Source organism: Magnolia sinica, chromosome 12 (genome assembly GCF_029962835.1).
Source record: "Magnolia sinica isolate HGM2019 chromosome 12, MsV1, whole genome shotgun sequence".
NCBI lineage: Eukaryota > Viridiplantae > Streptophyta > Magnoliopsida > Magnoliales > Magnoliaceae > Magnolia > Magnolia sinica.
Genome location: NC_080584.1, coordinates 52,400,046 through 52,422,745, shown reverse-complemented (window position 1 = coordinate 52,422,745; position 22,700 = coordinate 52,400,046). Strand labels below are relative to the sequence as shown.

Here is a 22,700-nt window from a genome sequence, read left to right as displayed (position 1 = left end):
TCTTTGAGAATATCCCTTATTATCCTACAACACCTCGTGAGGGGGAGTCATCCAATGAACTCATTTCAATTCCAAGGCCACTGTGAAGCCTGACCTCCCTAACAATTACTCCAGCTCCAATGCTTCAAGGTGACAGGGAAGAGCCGCTTAATTCATGAATTCCATTGATATCCTCTTCCGTTGAGGTTCCTCCCTTACCCACAACTCCTTTCGATATTGATTTGACAATTGCCCTTCGAAAAGGTATGTGCACCTTACATCCTATGTCCAACTTTGTTTATTATCATCGTCTTAACTCCATCTTCTAAAGCATTTTCTTTAGCACAGTCACGTGAGGTGATTCCTGCCTCATATCATGATGCGCTAGCACATCCTGGATGGTAGAAAGTTATGGAGAAAGAGATGTCCGCGATGGACATTAGTCTCTCTGCCTCCTAGAAAGAGAACAGTCAGTTGTAGATGGGTATACACCATAAAATACCTACCTTATGGCTCCATGGAATGCTTAAAAGCACTCTTGGTTGCTAGGGGCTATACTCAAACAGCTAGACTAGATTATGTGGAAACCTTTTCTCCCATCACTAGATTTAATTTTGTCTCGGTCTACTTTCTATGGTAGCAAACAGATCTTGGCCACTTTATCAATCAGAAGTCAAAAATGCCATCTTCAAATGCAATTCGGCTAAGAAAGTCTACATGAAGCAACGTCCTAGGTTTGTCGCTCAAGGGGAGAAAGGAAAAGTGCATAAGCTCAAGAAGGCAATCTATGGACTCAAGCAGTCTCCAAGAGCATGGTTCGAGAAGTTTAATCATGTATTAATATCTTTCGAGTTCCACGGGTGTCACGTGGATAACTGTGTTTGTAAAACGGACAACCAGAGGGATGATGGTTTTATTGTTTATGTTAATGACATAATTATCACTGGTGATGATAAATATGGCATATTAGAAGTCAAGAACCATGTCAAAGAAAAATTGCAGACGAAAGATCTCGATCTTCTCATGTACTCTCTAGGAATTAAGGTGGCTCGTTCCGTAACTGGAATAAATCTAACACAGGGATGAACGTGATGAGGTCGAATCACCGTCTTCCTCTAGGATAACTACTCCGAATCCACGAGGAAAGAAAGCAGGAAAATAGAAATAAATTCTAATAAATTCGAAATTTTATTTGATTGATCAATTGAAATAAACGAGTTCACAACCCTTTAAATAGGGATACCAAGCAATGGGAGAGAAATCAAAAAGCAAACTATAACTAAAACTCCCTAAAATTCGTAGCTTACTATAAATAGTAAATTTACTTTTTATAGTAAGTTTCCTATGTGGCTTAACCACATTATTCTCCTAATTATTCTAAGCACTTTTCATGTTGGACACAACTCCTAAAGCCCAACGGATGAAGAGTTATAATCAAACTAAAACTTACTATTTATAGTAAACGGAACTAAACATGAAATTTGACCATCGATCTGATGGAATCTCGCAAAATGCGGCGTGGGCAACCCAGCATAGCCGGGTTGGTTGGATAAAGTAGCTCGTCCTACCCCAAAATCATATATGGTACGTCGAGTAACTCATTCCGGTTTGTGAGATATGCCTGTTTTAAGGTTCTGACGGTCTGCCTCTAATCGGGCCTTCTCTGATCCATCTTGGACATGAAAAGTATCCGTGACCCGCTCTACATCAAAATCTATCTCAGAGGAAGTATGTATTGGACCTATCGGAAGAAACAAGATTATTGGGATGCAAACCTTGTGATACTCCGATGGATCCAAACCAAAAAAAAAAAATGTTTGATGAAGGAAAACTATTTGGAGATCTAGAAAGGTACAAGAGAATTGGGGGCAAACTTATTCAACTGTCACTCGCCCTGGCATTTCATTTGTTGTTGGAGTAGTGAGTCGATTTATTCATCAGCCACAAGTACAACACTAGGATGCTATTGTACGTATCCTTCGATATCTGAAAAAATGCTCCAAGTCAAGGTCTTCTGTTCAGATCAAATGGACATCTCAAAGTAGAATCATATGCAGATGTTGATTGGGCAGGATCCATATCAAATAGGAAGTTCACATCAGGATATTGTACCTTTGTCAGGGGAAATCTGGTTACATGGAGAAGCAAGAAGCAAACTGTGGTTGCCAGATCAGGTGCAGAACCTGAGTATCGTGCTATGGGCCACATTGTTTGCGAACTTTTATGGGTTCGATCTCTCCTCTAGGAACTCAAAATCTTCAAATAAGAGCCTATGACTCTCTACTGTGACAATCAAGCAGCATCTTACATTGCCAACAATCCAGTCTTTCATGAATGTACAAAGCACATAGAAGTGGATTGTCATTTCATTAAAGAGAAGGTAGTCTCTAAGGAAATTGTTACAAAACATGTTCCGTCAATAAAGCAATTAGCAGATATCTTTACCAAAGTTTTGGGGCACTTTCAAGGTTCGAACATTTCTAGTTATTCTCATTATACATCTAGTTACCTATTAAAGAGTGGGGAAGAAGTGTTGATGATAACAAAAGTGTTTCAATATGATACTAAAATTGAACACTTTTGATCTAACAATGCTTGAAAATATTTACAGCATGATTTACAAGAATCTTCTTAGATCATGATTCAAAAATCCAATCCCCATGTCCACATACACCACAACAAAACGGTATTGTTGAATATAAAAATGATATCTATTGGAGGTAACTCGATCATTATTACTTAGTATATCAACACCAAATCATAATGGGATGAAGCCAACCTGTCACCACATATGTAATCCCTCAAGTTCCAACCGCTATTCTCAATGGCAAGTATCCTTTACAATTTTTAAGACCAAAATGGGTATAAATGCTACTACCCTATAAATTGAAAAAGAAACATTTCAAGGGAAGTAACATTCTTTGAAAACATACCTTATTTCAATTTACAAGACAATAAACCCCATGCCTCCTCTCCCTATTATTACATTCAGTGATGAGAGGTAAAACCCCGTGTTCCAACTAAAAAACTGAAAGTTTATACATGAAAGAATTACTTTCAGGCTATTCTATCCCACCAAATACCATCTAATTTGCTGAACCAAACAGGCCCTTAGCATGTATGGCATAAATGCTCAGGCTTGAGGAGAAGTGTTAGAATACACAGAGTTCATGTACATGAATATCGATGGTGACATGTTATGTGGAGTAGTGTTATGTGGTACACCAATGTACCATAACTGAGATGATTTTATCTATATTAAGAGGATAGGATTTATGTTTTTAGAGCTTGTCTTTGTATCTTAAGTGCTATAAAGAAAAGCCTAATATAGAGAGAAGATATTGAGTTCGTTGTTGTTTCTCTCATAAGTTTCCTTCTCCTTGTCTTCTTGTCATAAAAAATAAATGAGATGCACCCTAACCACCTAATCACCATAAGAATAGTGCTCTGAGGTACCATACACAACCATATGCACACTCTTACTATATTCTGCACATACACCAGGCCAACAATATATTCTAACACCCCCTTAAAAGCCAATGGATAGATATCATACATGTCAATCTTGCCTACGATGGTAAGTGCATGAAGGAAGATTCCTTAATAAAAATATCCACAAACTGATCTTTTGAACAGACAAATGGAGTGTGGAGGATCTTGGCAGCGAGCTTTTCCCAGATAAATAGCAGTCGACCTCGATATGTATAGTCCTTTCGAGAAAAACTGGGTGGGAAGCAATGTATATGGCCTCTTAATTGTCATAATGAAGCGGAATAGAGGAGCGCATATTGAACTCCATATCATGCAAAATTGATTTGACCCAAATTAATTCACATGCACCACAAAACAACTGATGTAGGATGATGGAAACTACCCTAGGATGCAAGATAAGATATCAATTTCCACATTAATTTCAACAATCAACAGGTAAAATCAAACATAACCACATAAAAGATTCGAAAATTCAGATTTATAACACGAAGGTCCTACGTTATCACATACGTTGTGCACGAAAATATAAAATATTTCAAGAGTGGCCCACTTGGAAGTAAAGACTTCCAATCTAGAGTAGGTAATGCGGACTTCCAATCTAGAGTGGGTAATGCAACAACCACGTGCTTAGAAAAAGATGCAAGCAAAATTCTGGTTTAGGGAAAGTTTCAGATTTTCATTTGGGATTTGTATTAATGGATGAAGATTTAGGAATAGGGTTTTTAGGGATTCAAAGGATCTAGCGATTAGGGGGTTTTGGAGGAAAATCAAAGAGGGAAAAACCCAAACAGGGGCCCACACGTGACTGCCCGTACAAACGTGCATGCATGCGTATGCATGTACGAGTCCACACGTGTCTAGGTAAAGGGAAAGAAGGGGAGGGAGGATTGAGTGGCCTTTTGATGGGTTTAAAAGGTTATAATGAAAGGGGAATGAGGAAGACAAGAGAAGAAGAAGAATACCTTTTGAAAAAAAGAAACGGAATGACGCACCTTGGGGAATTCACCACCAAACAAGCTTTTCCCTTCCACAATTCAATTGGAATGGAGAGTTTCTCACAAACCCTAAAACACAAGGAAGAAAATTTCTCCATACAAGAGAGCTTCTCTCTTTTTTTTCTTCTCAATAACTCCACTAGGGTTGTACCCCCCACCCGGTTGTGATTTTATAATTAGAAATTCAAAATAATTACAACTATGCCACTCAAGTAAAATGGTCCATCATCCAAAATAAGAAAACTAAAACGCTTATTATCAATCTCAATCATTAAATAAATCCTAACAATAACAAAAAACATAAAGGAAGCAAGATCAAAGTCCAAAGGGCCCAAATCTTCATTATCTGGCGGCCCGATAGCCTGATTGACAAGATTCAATGGTCGGATCGACACAAAATAAAAATCTTATGACTAAAATGGTCTCCTAAGCTACCCACATGCATCATCCCAAAGTGGGGTCTTCCTAATACACGTCCAATGCATGTGGGGTCTTCAAAATGGCCCGACGGGCCCCGAGTAGCTCCTCTAATGTCCCCATCAATTTTCTCTAGTTGAGACGAATTCGCCACTGGCAAAACAAAGCTCTGATAACGCGCGAGGAGGTCGAGATCAATGCGCTAGAATTTTGCCTCTGTAATCCAGGTGTTGTCTAAATCGAGCCTATTTTTCCACTTCACAAGGTATTTCCGATATCCTTCATGGCAAGTAGAGACCGCTTGCTAGTCCAAAACATTATCAATCTCTTCTTTCCGACTAGGTAGTGATGGAAGAGAAAGCAATGGGTAGAAAGTAAAGTCAGGTAAAGGCCATGGGCTGGGGGTGGGGTTAAGAACACCATCATCTAAAATAGGAAAAAAGGTTTGTAGGAGGGCTAGAAGATAGATGTGTGGGTCTGTCACAAGGCACAAGTTCCTCCATGTTGAATGTTGCACTAATGCCCGTGTCAGATGGAAGATCCACCACATACACATTAGGACCCACTCTTGTCAAAATTTTATATGGACCTGCACTGTGGGCATGCAATTCCCTCACGGTTTCCTGTGGGAATCATTTGGGCCTAATGTGGACCATGACGTAGTCACCCACCTAAAACTCCTTAAATCTACGATGTGAATCTACAGAGATTTTATAATCTTGATTACTAACATTAATGCGCTTCTTAATCTCACTATACAAATCATGAATATGCCGTGCAAATGCTTCTGCGGACTCAGATGGCCCATGTGAAACAAACGCGGGTATGAGATCTATAGGCGTTCTAGGCTTGTACCCAAATACTATTCAAATGGACTCATGCTCTCTTGAATGAACCATTTCCTAAGAAGCTCATCAACTTGCTTCTTAAATTCTGCATGCTCTATAAGGTTCCTTCTGTAATAAGGAAGGTTTGGGAGAGTCAACCCGGGGACTAAATCAATGGCATGTTCGATGTCCCTCATAGGTGGATGCTCATCCGAAAGGTCGTCAGGAAAGACATCACTGAACTCATCTATCACCAAAATCACCTGACTAAGCAACTCTACACCAACCTGGGGGTTAGCCTCTCTAGTCACAAGAGCATACACCTTTGAATCCTCCCTAGTCTCTCTTTCAAATTCTTTTGCATTAATGATATGAAGAGGCTTAGGTTTGGGCTTCTTAGAAGTTCTAGGATCACCCTTCTTGGTGATCTCCTTCTTTCCCAGTATGCTCTTGGGTGGTGGACGAGGACTCGATTTAATTTTCTTTCGCTCAAACATGAATGTACAAATTTTCAAACAACTGAATATTGTAACGTCCACATCAAATAACCAAGGCCTACCCAAGATGATATTGCCAACATCCATAGGAACCACAGCGAATCCTTATATGACCCAAATTGGATGGGGATACAACATCGTTGTGAGAACGGAATGGACATCAACTCACGGCACTCTGTAGGGCTAAGGGTGAAACTCGCTTTCAAGCCCAGTCGACTTACGATGCTAGTAGAGACCACGTTGGCACAATTGCCACTATCCACGTTCACTTTACAATTCTTTTCTCCACACTTGGTATAAGTGTAAAAAATCGTGTTCCTACGCCAATCATCATTTTCTTTAGCTTGGGCAAAGGTGCATCTGACTACTGCGAGAGTGTGGGTCTCCTGATCATTAAACTCCTCATCACTAGCACCAATATCAGGCTCATGTTCCTCTACATTGCAATTGTCCTCGTCATCCCCATCTGCCTCATCTATCATAAGAGCTTTACCTCTTTCTTTGTTTGGGCATTCCTTTGCGATGTGACCATAACCATTGCAATGGAAACACTGCATGTCCTCACTTCCCTTCGAACTAGTGCTGACTAGACCCTTACCTTTAAAATCTCTGTTATAGGTGGGAGCACCAGTTGGGGCTTTGGTCCGGCTCCCAAGGTTAGGTTTGGCTCCCTGAGAAGCAACCCTGCCACTGGAATCTTCATGGTCGGTTGCACTAAGTATCGTTCAAGCTCCTCTACCCTAAGGTAGGCCTCCTCTAGTGTACCAACATCATGAAGGATGAGCTTACGCCTAATCTCATTGCGCAAGCCCGTCCTAAAACGAGACAGGGTCACAGCAGGGGACTCATCGACATCACATCGCACCATGTACTCCTCGAATCTCTCGATGTATTCCAGTACAGACATCAACCCTTGCCTCAAGGATTGCCACTGGTCCAAAAGGCAATCATGGTAGGAGAGCGAGACATATTTTTTCTGTAAGTTCTTTCATCTCAACCCATGATGTAAAGGGTTCATCTCCACGCCGCTCTGCCTTCTATTCTATATTGGTCCAGAACAACTTCGCTTGACCCGTCAACTTCATCATAACGAACGAACCTCGCTCAATGGCGATCTGACATATCATGCCACTCGAAAAAGTGATCCATGTCAGCTAGCCAATTAAGGAAATACTTCGGTTTCAAGCGACCATCAAAACTGGAAGCATCGACTTTAATACTCTTTATAACCATTTCCTCAGGGTCGTAACGATCCCATGACTCTTTATGAGATACGAAGGCACGCGGTCCTACTTGACCTAGTCCCTGACCAAATTTCCTATTACGACCCCTAATGGGTTCTATTGGGACTGAATCATGCTCAACTTGGTCCTCATCTGTTGGCTCTCCTACCTAAGATTAGTAATCTTCCCCGATGATGGGGGTATCGTGAGAGGTAGCCTTTAGCTACGTGATACGTTGATTGTTGGCAGTCAATTGCGAGATAGTGGTCTTATTGTGTGTCTCAATGGCCATCAAACGATGGTTAATTTTTTCGAGAGCCTCGGCAATTTGATCCGGGTTCATGGTGGAGAATAGACCAAAACAACGACCTGTTCGCGATGGCATGTACACTAAACGACCCAGATGAGAGAACCTAGCTAAATATGTACTATATGATGAATACGGTGCAAAAAAAAAAAAAAACACCCAGATTTGACAGCAATTAATGTGACGCTATATGATGCACATGTATTCTATGCATGAATTGATGACCCTCAGTAGCTTAAACCCTATGGACAGCCCTAAAATTATTCTAATAAGGCTAAAACTGAAAATTCAGTAATTAGGTGTCTTAAGGTCACTAAATCTAAAAATTCCAGCAATATAGGACTTTGAAAATACCCAAGCAGAAAATCCAGCAAGCCAAATCAAAAAATTCAGCAAGCTATATGCGACTTATATGCTCTACTATGGGTATAGGAATTTTGTTGAACACATACCCGATGCTAGACCTATGCTCTAATACCAAATTTGATATAGAACGATGGAAACTACCCTATGATGCAAGATGAGAGATCAATTTACACATTAATTTCAGCAATCAACATGTAAAATCAAACATAACCACATAAAATATTCGAAAATTCAGATTTACAACATGAAGGTCCTAGGTTTTCACATACGCGATGCACGAAAATATAAAATAATTCAAGAGTGGCCCACTTGAAAGGAAGAATGTCCAATCTAGTGTGGGTAGTGCAACAACCACATGGATAGACAAATATGCGAGCAAAATTCTGGTTTAGGGAAAGTTTCACAAAAATTCAGATTTTCATTAAGGTCCAAGTATGTGAACAAAACAAGTACAACCAAATACTTTTGGTAGGAGAATGAATAAGAGAGAATTTGGTTTCAAAACTTGCAAAGGGTGTTCAGTCTACCATCTAGAACGATGGTAGGAGATCAATTGATTACGTAAGTGGCTAAAAGTACAGCTTCAATATGTTTTTGGTACTAACATACCAAGTAACAATGAAGGAGTGACTTCCAGACTTCAATAGATGTTTATTCTTACGTTCAGCAACACTATTCTGTTGTGGTGCATACAGGCAAGAGGTTTAGAATTCTATTTCATGATTTTTGAAATACTTTTGTAGATCATGGTGTAGATATCCTTGGGCATTATCAGACAAAGGATTTGATTTATTTTATTTTTTTTTTGTATCATATGGGATGATAACCATATGATAGAATGCCTTTGTTATCTTTAGAACTTCCTCCTGACTTTTTAACAAATAAACTCACATATAATGAAAGTAATCATCAATAAAAGATACAAAATATTTGAAACCAAATATAAAAACAATTGGCATTGGCCCCCACACATCAAGGTAAACAAGCTGAAAAGAACATGCTCATTGTATTACGAGGGGGGAAGAGAAGCCTCACATTAAAATCTATAACAAGAGTTAAAATTTTAAAGAAATAATAGACGAAGAGATGAAAGAGACAAGTGTCCTAGCCAAGCATTCCAAATGGTGACTCGATTTTATTTCTCACATCAAAAGTTGAAATTTGAGATGAATCCGAGATTCTAGAGCTAAAAAGGTAAAGTCCACCATCTTCACAACCACCGCCAATCTTATTCATTGTTAGATCATGGATTACACAATGAGATGGATAAAAAATAACACAATTTAGTTTTTTGTTCTTTTTGTCAAAGCACTAACATACAGCAAATTTTATTGAAAAGATCGTACACAAACAACAAAAGGAACAGACAAGGAAGAATAGGAAATAGAACCCTCTTTCATACCAATCATGTGCTAAATATATTATCCTGTAATATGCAATTGGCAGTCGCAGACGTGCCTATCATACTATGTTAGCAGAAGAAAGAGAGGCTTCAAGAAATACGCACTTGTTGTTGGAGGTCACTAATGGCTTGATTCCATGGATCTGGATCATTAGTGATAGACAACTCCCCATCAATAGTAGTCATATTGGTGTGTGGTTTGGAATGGAAATCTTTAGGTTGGAGATTTGGATTTAAAATCCAGCAATGGTCCTAATCTCCTCTTGTTGCAATGAGAACATTGGAGTCTATCCTCATCTATGTTTCCTCGTCCATGTCCCCATCCCTTCACAGATCAGGAATCTGCTATCAAGGCTGAACTCAGGAAAGAATGGAGTTGGTACCCCTTGTAATGATGAGACAAGAGGCCTCTCTTCGGATATAATTATATATTGATTCTAAGGATAAGTATTCTCTTCCAAGAAATTGTATTCATTGGCCTACAAAGTTAGAATGAAGCCCTACGTGAAATTTGAAAACATAGTTGTCGTATCTGTTGCTTCTTCTTTCTTCTTTTTGTGTGTGTTGTATTGGGGGTGGGGGGGGGGGGGGGGCCGTCAAGCGCCACAAATTACAAAGAAAGCAGAAAAACTAAAATACAATCCTCCAACCATTTTATATTTGAAGCCCTTTCAAAAACACAAGATTATGCCTTAAAAAGGACCTCCATTTCCTTGCTGACGGTATTATAGAAGCATCTACTATTCCTTTCTCCCCAAACTGCCCACCATATGGCTAAAAATATCCAAACGTCAATCTTTTGCTTCCCAATCTTTACACCGTGCAACCTCAAGAGAAGCACCTCGACTAACTCAAGGATTACCTAAGACATGCCAAAGCAAAAAATCTACTCCACATCCACACTAGCCTTGCAGTAAATAAAGAGATGCTTGACCAACACCGCAAACCCCATACACATCACACGCACGCTTGGAAGAACCATAGATCTTCTTTAGAGGTTATCAATGGAGAGACCTCTCTTTCTTCTGACCAACTAACCAAATGCCGCAACCTTCAGAGAGGTTGTTTCTTCATATCTTCCAAATCTAGAACAACCGTCTGACTATTATTTAATTCTTCCCATTTTTTATTAATGGCTGTAAAATACTCTTCCACTATGTCATTGCCTCGTTGGAGACTATTTATTTCTGTATGATGATGATATAAATGGGTGAGATCCTTTTGGGAATACATTTTGGCAACTTCTTCCCAAATATCCCTTGTAGTCTTAAGAAAGAATGGCCCTCTACTAATCTTAGGTTGCATTGAATTTAAGAGCCAATAAATTACGAGCCAATTCTCGCTTAATCATAAGCAAGATTGTCTAATTTAGGTTGTTTCTTAGTTCCAATAATATAAGTAACTTCTTCTAGGCACCTATATAGATTCAAGTTGCTTGTGACCATTCTAAGTAGTTGGTGCTATAAAGTTTCACAAATACAATGGTAGCACAGCATTATCACCATTAAGGATGGCAATGGGCCGGGCCAGGCCTCAGCCCAGCAAAGTCAAAATTTTGAACAGGGTTGGCTGGAACCAGTTCAAAATCCAGGCACGGGCCCAGCCGTTGCCAGGCTCAAACACCGTGGCCTAGCAAACATTGGGTCTTCTGACCATTCCCTACAAGATCACCATTGAAAAGAGGTGAACAAATGTTCTTGAAGGGAAAGAAACGACTTAATTTGGAGAGATAAAACCTGTACGGGACTTCAGGGCCTAGAAGAAGAAGAAGAAGAAGAAGAAGAATAGAGATGGTGAGATAACTCATGATAGTTACAGAGGATGACTCCAAAAGAAATAAACGAGATTCATCCTAATCACCTAATCACCGTAAGGTGCTCTGAAGTACCACAGAAAACAATATGCACACGCTTACCATAGCACATACACCAGACCAGGAGTATAACATCGTGATGGATTCATGGAAGTTATGGCATAAGTTTTACGTCCGCAACCAACCTGACGCAAACCTACTGCTTTATCCGGTCTTGGGACCGGCAATGAGAACACAACTGCAACAGAAGCAATGTACTAGTCTATCATATAGGTTGACTACAATCAAGTGCAGGTTGATTACAATCAACAAGGATAAAATATAGAAAATAAACAAAGCCTAATATTTTGAGGACCTAGGCTAACTTTATTTCTAAATGATTTAAAATGCAAACAGTAAAAAATTCACTGAATCAAAGACAAATAATAAGAGCACCATAATGGTTATTGGTGGTATGAACACTAGAAAGTTGAGGAGTGGGAGCAAGAATCTAAAGCAGGAGAGCAACCTTGAATGGAAGGTTCTTTTTTTTATTTTGGGAAAGATGATGATAATTGAGTGGAAGGTTCTTGAAACTAAAACTAAAACAATGATATATCCACTCCCCGAACAGATATGATCTTCACCGTGTGATGGGAAGCAAGGAACATCTTCATGATGAGATAATTATGCCTACAAGACATTTTTTAGAGTGAATGAGCAATGCCTAGTGGTGTTGACTCCATGGATGGTTGATCCAAATACCGGTCCCATGCCCTACAGATGGGTAGATATACTAGCACCTTGTTGCTAGGCACCATTTGGGTTTGTAGAATGAGTACAATATCAAAATCCATAGATGACCACAACCAAACACTCGAGATTAACGCACATTAGGATTCAGGATCAACACAATAAGATATGTTGCAAGCCACATACATTCTAATTTACAACTTAAATATGTTCATGCTGTGAATTTAGTAAGCCCAACTCACATGACAAATGTCAAGATATAATGCAAGCTGCTTTAAATTGGAAACGGCAGACTCCTCATGTGTAGATCAAACAATCCTTCTGAAATATTGCCTTATAAAACGGAGGAAAAATTCAAAATTGCACCACAATTTGAAAATAAGACCTATGAAGTGAACAGTTCCCCACTTGTTGTTTAAGAAAACTGCACTCCAAAAACATGCTTTTCATGCCTTGGAAAGGCTGCAATTTGCTCGAGGAAGAAAAAGAATGGTAAAATATATTATCACATGTGGCAATTACATATGGTCCTTGACAACAAATAGTAAAGAGCACCAAATTTAGCTGTTTACATTCCCATGGAACAGTGTTTGGATCTTCAGCTCATACCTGTGGGAGCAAAGTTGGAAAAGAATTTAGAAGTTTCAATTTATTCTGGTTAAGAAAATCGAGGGTTGCCTCTGCAACAACAGGGTCAGCAAACTCTCTGCAGCCACCAGACAGAACAAATGAGTGTTTGATTAGCAGTATATTTAGATTTAAAATGAATAGCATAAACAACAACTTCTATTAACATTTTTTTCCCTATGAAAAGCGAAAAGAATAAACAAGCGCAAAATGAAGAAATAATATTCAGACAAATTAGTGACGAGAAAGCAATCTAGGCAGGATTAACTGATGCTACAAAGGTAAAAGCTGATGCCATCATCATCATCAAAGCCTTGTCCAGCTATTTGGGTAGACTTTACTATATTGTTCTGAGTTCTGACAATCAATCCTAAGGCCCTATCCACTCAGTAAGTGAACAGGCTTTCATGTCCCTATTCAAGCCCTTAATCCATGTCCTTTTAGGTCTACCACTTATCCTCATTTTCAGCCCCTCAAACCTAATCAACGTTCAGGAGCCATTTCCAATCATTCATGCACATGAGTGAATCATCTGTCTGCTCTCCATCATTGTCTCATGTTAGGGCTACTCCTAGGCTGCTTTTGAAACATAAATATCCTTCCTAGTTGATGCGGGACAATTAACCACTTGCTCTAAAAGCTCAAACTGATAGAGCATGGCAAATTAATCCATTTATCTCATAGCCCAGGCCCCACATCGCATGGGTTAGGACCTCAGCCAAACCCTCATCATGGGCCCCACATCACACGAGCCACCCGCCTCACACAGGCCACCCACCCCGAGTGTGTCCCCGCATCCCACAGGCTACCCCACTCGAGCCCAATATGAAAATGCCCCTGCATTACTAGTCTTCCCAAGCATACATATAAATATCCATGGCTCTGCAACATAATCTCTACTTGTGCTGCCTATTAATTGCCCAAAACGCTGCCCATAGAACATTTAGGCAGGTGATAAAAGCCAACCTACATAAGCTAATCTTTTCATTATTCTCTGTAAAAGGCAGTAAATCAGGAAGCCTATCAGCTCCGCTGAGCTAAGTTAAAGCCATTGGAGGGAAGTCATCTTCGGGTTTCAATGCAAGAACCTTCCATGGTAAGTGTTGATCACACTTCCTTGGTGTTCATAGTTCTTGACGTTTTCTGAAACACAACATCACCATTCCCATGCCTAAATTCCATCTCATTGTTGCTGATGCTGCTGCTGCTTTTTTTCAGAACATTGTCTTCCTATGGCTGACAGGAAGGTTTTCCCCCAAGGCACCAATATCATTGGAGTTGTCTTCACCGTGGAATTGGAATCCTCACTGTTTCCTTCCCTTCTTAATTCCATTTTTTGCCTCTAACCACTTCTGATATGGAGTCCTCTGCATTTCAGTGCTTCAACAGCAGGCCCCCCTGCTCTTCAGATGTGTTCATCTCAGCTTCTGCTGAATGGGCGAACTGAGAATCAATTACATTTAATTTCTATTATTTCTATTTGACAGATAATAATATTTTATTAGAAAAGGCCAAAGATGGAAATCTAAGGCAACATTTAGTTTAATTCCGTTTATACTAGGGTTGGAAATGAAAGATGGTGGGCAAGTTTCTCCATTTCTCGACCCGGACCCAGTTAGAGGCAGACTATCACAAGGCAAGCTTATTTGTTGCCCTTCCCAAAGAGTACTAACAATGCTGGAAATATATGGATTAGTGTCATTCATAGGGCTCTTTATCCAGGGCCCCTGATTGTTTCTATCCTCACCGTTCCTTGGGAGTTCATCTTCTATGATACAGGAGCAAATATCCCTCCAAATGGACATTGATCTGCTAGCATGGGGATTGCGCTCGCTAGAAGATTCCCCCAAAGAGGCATAACAATAAACTCCATATCAGTAGAGTCCAACAGCAATTTCTAGCGGTAGGAGATTTTACAACGAGATAAAGTGACATTTATGGCAATTTCTTGCAACTCATGCTTCGTCAAACTAAAGGGTTTTGAACATCTCTTCCACAGAGAAGAGGCTGTATAAACTCAAGCCTGGAGCACAATACACATTGCCTTGGGCAATCTTTTTTCCTTCTTGTGAGAGACATTTATTAAATGAAAGTGTCCATATTCAGCATTGAAGATCGATGATCATACAGGTAAAGTAGTTAGGTTCTAAAGTTCTGAACATGAATGGTAGAAAGATAAAATGTCACCAAGGATGCTCTTTTCCTCATGCACTCCATGACAATGGCCTATCATGAATTCATGCATGGTAAAGGGCTATGTTTGAGGAGCCCAATCCCTATCAGTTGGTCATAGAGGCCAATACCATTACCATCCTACTTAAGGTCCCACCTATCTTTCAGCCTTGAGCAATCAAGTTTGACACTGACGTGTCGGTTGGGGCAGCTTGGTCATCCAGCCAAGGATGTGGATCATTACAAGCAGCTGTTGCAATCTGACAGCTGAGCCAGATAGATGACTTATAGGCCCTTATGTTATCATCTCCATGTGAGTTACGGGCAGTGTTTTAAGTATTCTATAGAGTTTTCTGAGCTCTCTATAAAATCGAGATATGCCTTTAGCTATGCCTTTAGCTCGAATCATGTTCAATCATACAAGTTAAATCCACAAGTTTTTAGACTTCCATATAAAGCAAATGACAGAAGAAATAAGGATAGGAACGCAGCATTTACCCTCCATAATATTTAAGCCTTAGCATATTTAACTACATAAAGCAAGTAAATTCCCTCACGTCCATCTATAACAGTATCTGATACTTGATATATACAAAACGCTAAAAAGATACCAATAGTGAGAATATTTTGAAAGCATCAGCTTGTGAAGGGTATAAATTTAACAATCCTTTCATAGCGACATCAAGCATACCGACTCAAGCATGAACGGAAAAATGTCCTCAGACTAGGATCAGCATCATGTAGAACCACCTCTCCAAAATCAAGAAAAAATTGAAGAATGGCCTGTGGAGAACAGGTGACAGGAAGGGTTAGGGGCTATAACACCACTTACTTAGAGAAAATTGAAATGAGTAACAGAAAATCAAAAAGAACACTTCAAAGAAGTAAATATTGACTATTCTAAATGACAATAACAAATTTCTAACCAGTGTTTTAAATATCGACGATATCAGCCGATATATCTCACGATATATCTTGTATACCACCTGTGTGATACGAAACGCACGAAGGAGTGGGATATATCCCACATGTTCGATCCAGTGAGCATTTTTTATGTTCGATCCAGTGAGCATTTTTTATGTTCGATCCTTTTTTTCTGTAAATCATGTTAAATCAGCGTCCAGTTGTTACAAATCCATGACTTTTCATGTTTTGCGTGAAAAATCATGGATTGGAAGCTTCGCTTTCGAAATTTGGAGGACATGGGCCAAGTTGCAGAAAATTGAAAAAAACAAAACAAATTTTCCCAATTTCGCGCAAATCAGTTGCAATCATTGTGTCCAAACATAAAATCAAACATATATGTAACCTGATCCAGTAATTCTTCTTTTGCTTTTGAAGGTATTTCTTGTGTTTCCACACGTCGTCTTACATTTATAAATTATATGAATAGACTTTGAATATACTTGCATCAATTCAATTGGACAACACATAGATTAAGACCCCATACAAAGAAAACCTATAATGCGCACTTGTTTTTTATGATGTTTTAATTTATAAGTGTGTATTGATGTCTTTTTAAACAATCGTTGAAGTTTCATTGAAAAATACGACCAATTTCCCTACGTTTCGCCATGTTTCCAACAACAATGATACATTATGCAATACAACCAACATATCCCATGCGATAACCGATACATATCCGTATCCCAATGGTGCAATACGTAACATGATACCGACATCTCGAACTAAAGGTAACTAAGAGGTTGAAAATAACATCTAGTCATAAAAGCCTAAGCACCCTGATGTTTACATTTATTGACTTCGCTTCTTTCTGGCTCCTCAATTGGTGGTTCCAAAATTCAAGTAGCTTCCATCAAGGAGAACCTTTCATTTGTATCCAATCATCATCATTACAGAGCTCTTGGTTCTAGCAATAAACTATTCCAAACAATCAAACCTAGTGTCACGCATTTCATCTTCACCAATGGATACACCTAATAAATCGTTTAAAGTATGTTGATGATTTAATTTTGAGCTTTGGTGCTACTAGTTTTTAACAACATAGGCTTATTAACCATTCCTAAAATGTTTATATAATACATGCTAAAAGAAAGAAAAATGGACCACAAACCTAGATCAGAGGTACATATATAGGGAAAGAGAATGAGTAGTATAAGAAAGAGACTGATTACATATGCAGATGAGAATGAGTAGTATAAGAAAGAGATTGATTACATATGCAGATCCTTCACTTTGTAAACCCAACAGTTTCCTCTGTCCGTCTAGGCCTTTCTCAACTGAACGAGGCTCTTTTCTTTTCTTTTCTTTTCTTTTCTTTTTCTTTTTTTATAAGGCAATGCTTGAGGCTTATTCAATAAAAGACATGAGAACCTTGTTTTTTCCTTTTTTCTTTTCTTTTTTTTCCTTTTGGTTTGTTTCTTTTTTTGGAGACGTTATTTGAGAACCCATTATTGCCAAGAAAACTAAAGGATTGACAAGATGGTGGGAGATATGAATATCAAAATCCAAAACCCATAAGGACTACTCTGTCTATATTCAAATGTTCAAAATACCTATAGAAGTTTGAGAAATGGTATGCCACAAGTGAATTTAGATTTTAATGAAAATGGTAGAGAGGTTCTCCTAGCGAAGCCAAATAAGCTACATAGCCCTAAATTTAGTTTTCAAGAGCAACTTGACATGTGTTTTCATATTTCTTTTGATCGTGGAGTACCAAAAATTGTCACGGGAGCTTTTGTTTTATCAGCTAATATGTTACCAATTGTAGGGGGGAGGCAACAACCCTCTACTATGAAGGTTCCAGGATCTTCTAGGGCAGAGATGAAGACCCCGACGAAGACATCTCTGTGCGGACAGGGGTCAGAATGTGCTGATATGGAATGTGCTGAAAGGAAATGGGTTCTGCTGGAAAATGCAGGGAACGGCAAGCAGATTTGGGTGCATTCAGTGGTGGAAAATTTGTGGGAGACATTGGAAAGTCTCTAGTAGCATAAATGGAAGATCATATAACTCTTCCTAAAATTTAAACTTTGGTTGGCAGAATTCTGTGGCATAGGTCCTGAGCACTACTCACTTGAACCATTTGGGAACAATGTCGTCTAGTTAGGCATCCGGTCGAAGGATTTGGAAGGGGTACTTGCTAATGACTACGTCAACAGAGATGGGTCGATTAAAAGCAATCGTAGATTGGGAGATTTCTTTAACTTCGGCTTGGAGGAGATCGGGTTTTTTTATCTAGAGCGTCCTATCGGAACTCTGGCTCCACGACTTTTTCGTTGCAATTGGGGCTTGTTTGGGGTAAGTAATTTGTATCGACTCGAAAACAGAATCCAGAGAGGTGCTGGGGGTGGTGAGGGTGTGTGAGGAGGAGGAAGATATCTCTGAACCCAAGTTTTGCTTCTACCACTCTCGAGAATAGGACTTTAGAGTTTCCTGTGCAAAAGGAGGTCCCTGGGGGGTGTTTGCTCAGATGGGGAGACGTCTGGAAGAGGAGAGAGGGATGCGGAGCGAGGGGCAGCCATGGCAGGAGCTCCAACGCTAAAGGAGAACACCTATGTTGGTCATGCGGTGTATCGAAGGAAGGAGGGGGTGCATGTGAGGCGAGGATTGGTGCGGATGGGGTTGGTGGGGAGAAAGGGAGAACAGGGAGCCAAAACCTATCCTTCAATGTCTCGCGGGAGTGTGTAGCGAAGCGAGCTCAGCTCTGCGCCAGCTCGAGACGAGAGATTTGGATTTCTCCTCCTATCCAAGCCTGACGCGAGTTGTTGCATACCTACGGCCAGTGGTTCGGGAGAGGTTTGGGAAGCAGTTTGAGACATGTGTCCAAGCGAGGCTTCAGAAGAAGTTGTTTTCTCATTGCCTTGGTCCTCGAAGTGCAAATTTGAATCGGACAACGGCAATTCAATTCTCAATGACACGTGGCGTGAGGAGCATGAATCTTCGAGAGATGAGGCAGATATCGAACCAGTGTTCACAATATCGATAATATCAATATCGGCAGTCGATGATACAAAACCACCAAAAATACAGAAAAATACTAAAAATTTTGCCAAACTTATGTATATCGTGCGATATATCGCAAGATATCGCAAAATATTGTCAAATATCAACAATATATAGCCCCATGATGTCAATAAAATAGGCACCTGGCAACATCCAGTGACATCCCGTCCGGAAATTCAAAAAATATAGAAAAAAAATCTTACCTATTCGATATGCCTAAGGGAATCGATTTCGACTAGATATGGTGGGCCGTGGTCGACATCTCCGGATCATGTTAGAAAAATCATAAAACCCCCCTTTTTTTCTTCAAAGATGATTGTTTTGGAAGGAAATCAAATTTCCGGCAAGGAAAAGGGAATTTGGGCTGGGATTTGCCAAAAAAAGGAATTTTGGAGAGATTGTTGGAAATTTTGGGTTAAGATTTTCAGCAAGCATTTGGGTTGGGTCAGCCTCTTATTAGGGAGTGAATTAGTTGTTACGCGCGTAACAGCTTAGTTGGTGGTACCCTTACCATGTGGGGCCCATCTTGATGAATGTGTTTCATATCCGCGTTGTTCATCCATTTTTTCAAATCATTTAATGACGTTATCCCAAAAATTAAGCTTATCCAAATCTCGAGTGGACCACACCACTGGAAAAAGTGGTGAACGACCATTAAAAGCATTTTTTTAGGCCACAAAAGTTTTAGGTTAAAATAATCTTTGTATTTTCCCTTCATCCAGTTCTGGTTTGACCTTATCAACGGGTCGGATGACAAATAAACATTACGGATCTTCTTAAAGTGGGTCATGGGTCCCTTTTTAATGGTGAACGTTCAATCATCAATGTTTCATGTGCTGTGGTCCACCTGAGATTTGGATGTGCTTAATGTTTGGGGTCACGTCCTAAAATGGGCTGGAAAAACAAATGGATGGAGTGGATATACAGCATATCATCAAGGTGGGCCCTATAGCAAGGGTAACACTCACTAAGATGTACGACCGGGTAACACCTAATCCGTGCCCCTTAAGTTTAAGGGAGAGTGGATTCGGTGCAATTCGGCTGCACCAAAGACAGTGCGGCCCTTATGGTGGGCCCTAACTTGATGTATTTATTGTATATCCATGTCGAGATCATTTTAGTCCCTGAGACAATGAATGAGGCAAATACAAAGCTCAAGTGGACTCCACCACAGAAAACTACGGGGATTGAACACCTACCATTAAAAGCTTCTTGGGGGCCACAGAAGTTTTCGATCAAGATGATATTTGTTCTTTCCCTTCGTCCATATCTATCGGAACTCATGAACAGGTTGGATCTCAAATAAACATCATGGTGGGCCCCGTAAGAACTAGTTTTAAGTTTCATTAGTGGGCATCACTATCCCCACTATTTTTTGTGGCGAAGTCTACTTGAGCATCAGATCGGCCTCATTCTTTGGCCCATGCCCTAAAATGATCTCTCCAATTAGATGGACAGTGTGGATACAACACATCCATCATTGTGGGGCCCACAGTCAGGGTCCCCACCCACAGCACCGGTTTCATGCGTGGTTTGGGTGATCCCCTGATTGCTGGTTCTTGGACCGAATTGGGTACTGCTCGGACCTAGCTGGAGACGGACAGTCCTAACAAGGGCTCTGTGGGGCCCACCTTGATGTATGTGTTTTATCCACGCTGTCCATCCATCCATTTTGATAGAACATTATACTGCATGATCACAAAAAGAATAAAGATATAAGGCTCAAGTGGACCATAACAAAGGAAACAGTAGGGATAGAACGCCTACCGTTGAAAACCTTATGGGGGGCACAGAAGTTTTGGATCAAGCTAATATTTATGTTTTTCCTTCATCGATGTCTGTTACCTCATTAATAGGTTTGGATGGCAAATAAACATCACGGTGGGCCTTAGGAAGGTTTCAATGGTGCGCATCATTGTCACCACTGCTTCATGTGGTGTGGCCCACTCAAGATATCGATTTGCCTCATTTTTGGGCTCATGCCTTAAAATGATCCATCAAAATGGATGGATGGAGTAGATAAAATACATACCAGTGTTTTAAATAGCGGTAGCGTGATGCGTAGCGCTCAGCCCTCTATAGCATGTAGCGTAAATACGTAGCGTGTAGCGTAAGCTACATGATACTTCTATTTTTTATTTAAAAATAGGACAAATATAATAAATAGTGAAAAAAAAAAAGGAAAAATATATATATAAATGCCTAAGATGATTCATTTTATCAATTATAAGCATGTTCAAAAAAGTTATTAGTTATCATTTATCAAAAGCCAATCCACATATATAAGCCAAATCAAATAATTATCATGTCAACAACTTTCTAAGCAAACCACTTTAATTAATAATGTCTAATTGAAACCACAAGTCACAATTATGAAAAGAAATAAAAATCCCATAGGTTAAAAGTATCAAGTACAATACAAGTGTCACATTCCTCAACATTAGAAACAAAGAAAATATAAAAAAATAATAATAAAATAATAAAATAGTAAAAAAAATACATTGTAGCTTGCGCTATGGACGCTACGCACTACATAGCTATAGCGTACGCTACGACCCCTATAGCGTACGCCACAGTGGATTTAAGCTATTTGGGATGCTATGTAGCACTACGGCCACGCTACGCTACGTAGCGTACGCTACGAGTGCTATTTGAAACACTGATACATACATCACACTGGGTCCCACAGGGGCCCTCCTAGAACCATCCATCTCTAGGTACGTCTTGGTGGGGTAGTGCGCAATCTGTGCCCGCTGGTTTTGGGCGCGTTTTGGGTGGATCCTTAGTAGTTCCCCAAGCATGGGGCCTACTGTTATGCATGCGCTTTACATCCACACCGTCCATCCATTTTGAAAGCTCATTTTAGGATATGATCCCAAAAATGAAGCAAATCCAAAAATCTTAGTTGGACCCTAACACAAGAAACAATAGTGATTGAATCCCCACCATTAAGGGCCTGTTTGGACAATGGTATTAAGTTGTATTAAATGGGATTATATTACTAATCCCACTTTGAAATTCGGAATGGCATGTTTGGAAGGAGTGTGAGATGGGATTAAAATTAACTTTGTAGGCTTTGGAAAATGATCATTGTGTTGGAAAGTGTGAGATGGGATTACTAATCCCACGGATGATGGATTTTTGCTTCATCCAGGTTCAATCCAAATGCAAATTGAAAGTAAATCCTGGGATTTATTTTTTAATGCATACATTCCAAACATAGTATTAGAAAACATGGGATAACCAATCCAAGGACAATACCTTACACATGTATTTATTGTAACTTTTACAATTTCATCCACCTTAATCCCACCTAATGCAGCCGGCCAAACAGGCCTTAAAATTTCATGGGTCCACCAGAATGTTTATTTGTAGTTCAGTCAGCCAACGCATATCTTAGGACGCTCTACAAAGGAAACCTATTATGTGCATTTCTTTTTCGAGATGTTATGATTTAAATGTGTGAAGATATTTTTTAACAATCCTTAAAGTTTCATTGAAAAATTCAACAATTTTCCCAATGTCCCAACACTATCATTGAGTTCGTCGGACCTTCACCAAGCGATCATAGAAGCCCTCTGTCTTCAACATTGTTGTCCGTTGCTTTGCCCTCCCTTCAGTAGTGCGAGAGATCGAGATCTCCACTTAGGAGAGAAGGGGTAGCTTTCTGATTTCTAATATGAAAGAGCACTTTTAGTTACCATGTCGATATTTAAGAAAGCGTGTAGGAGACTAGTCGATTATTGCACGTGATGACAATAAAAGAACAATCTCGACCGAACTCGAGCTTGCCTCGGCATGTGTTTTTATGATCAGTGCTTGAAATATTGGTATCATGCTATGTATTGCACCCTTGGGGTACAGATATGCATCGGTTATCGCACA

At 39.7% G+C, this 22,700-nt stretch overlaps 1 protein-coding gene across 4 annotated transcripts in view; it reads right to left on the bottom strand.

The window, feature by feature from the left end:
• LOC131221378 (uncharacterized) overlaps positions 1-22,700 on the bottom strand; it is a 125,735-nt gene that overhangs the window by 95,373 nt on the left and 7,662 nt on the right. For all 4 annotated transcript variants that reach the window (XM_058216632.1, XM_058216628.1, XM_058216631.1 and 1 more), the window contains exons 3-4: positions 15,541-15,632; positions 12,660-12,756 (exon numbers count right to left, since the gene is read on the bottom strand). In XM_058216632.1, coding sequence (XP_058072615.1) covers positions 12,660-12,756; positions 15,541-15,632 — 189 coding nt within the window. The remainder of the gene's footprint in view (positions 1-12,659; positions 12,757-15,540; positions 15,633-22,700) is intronic.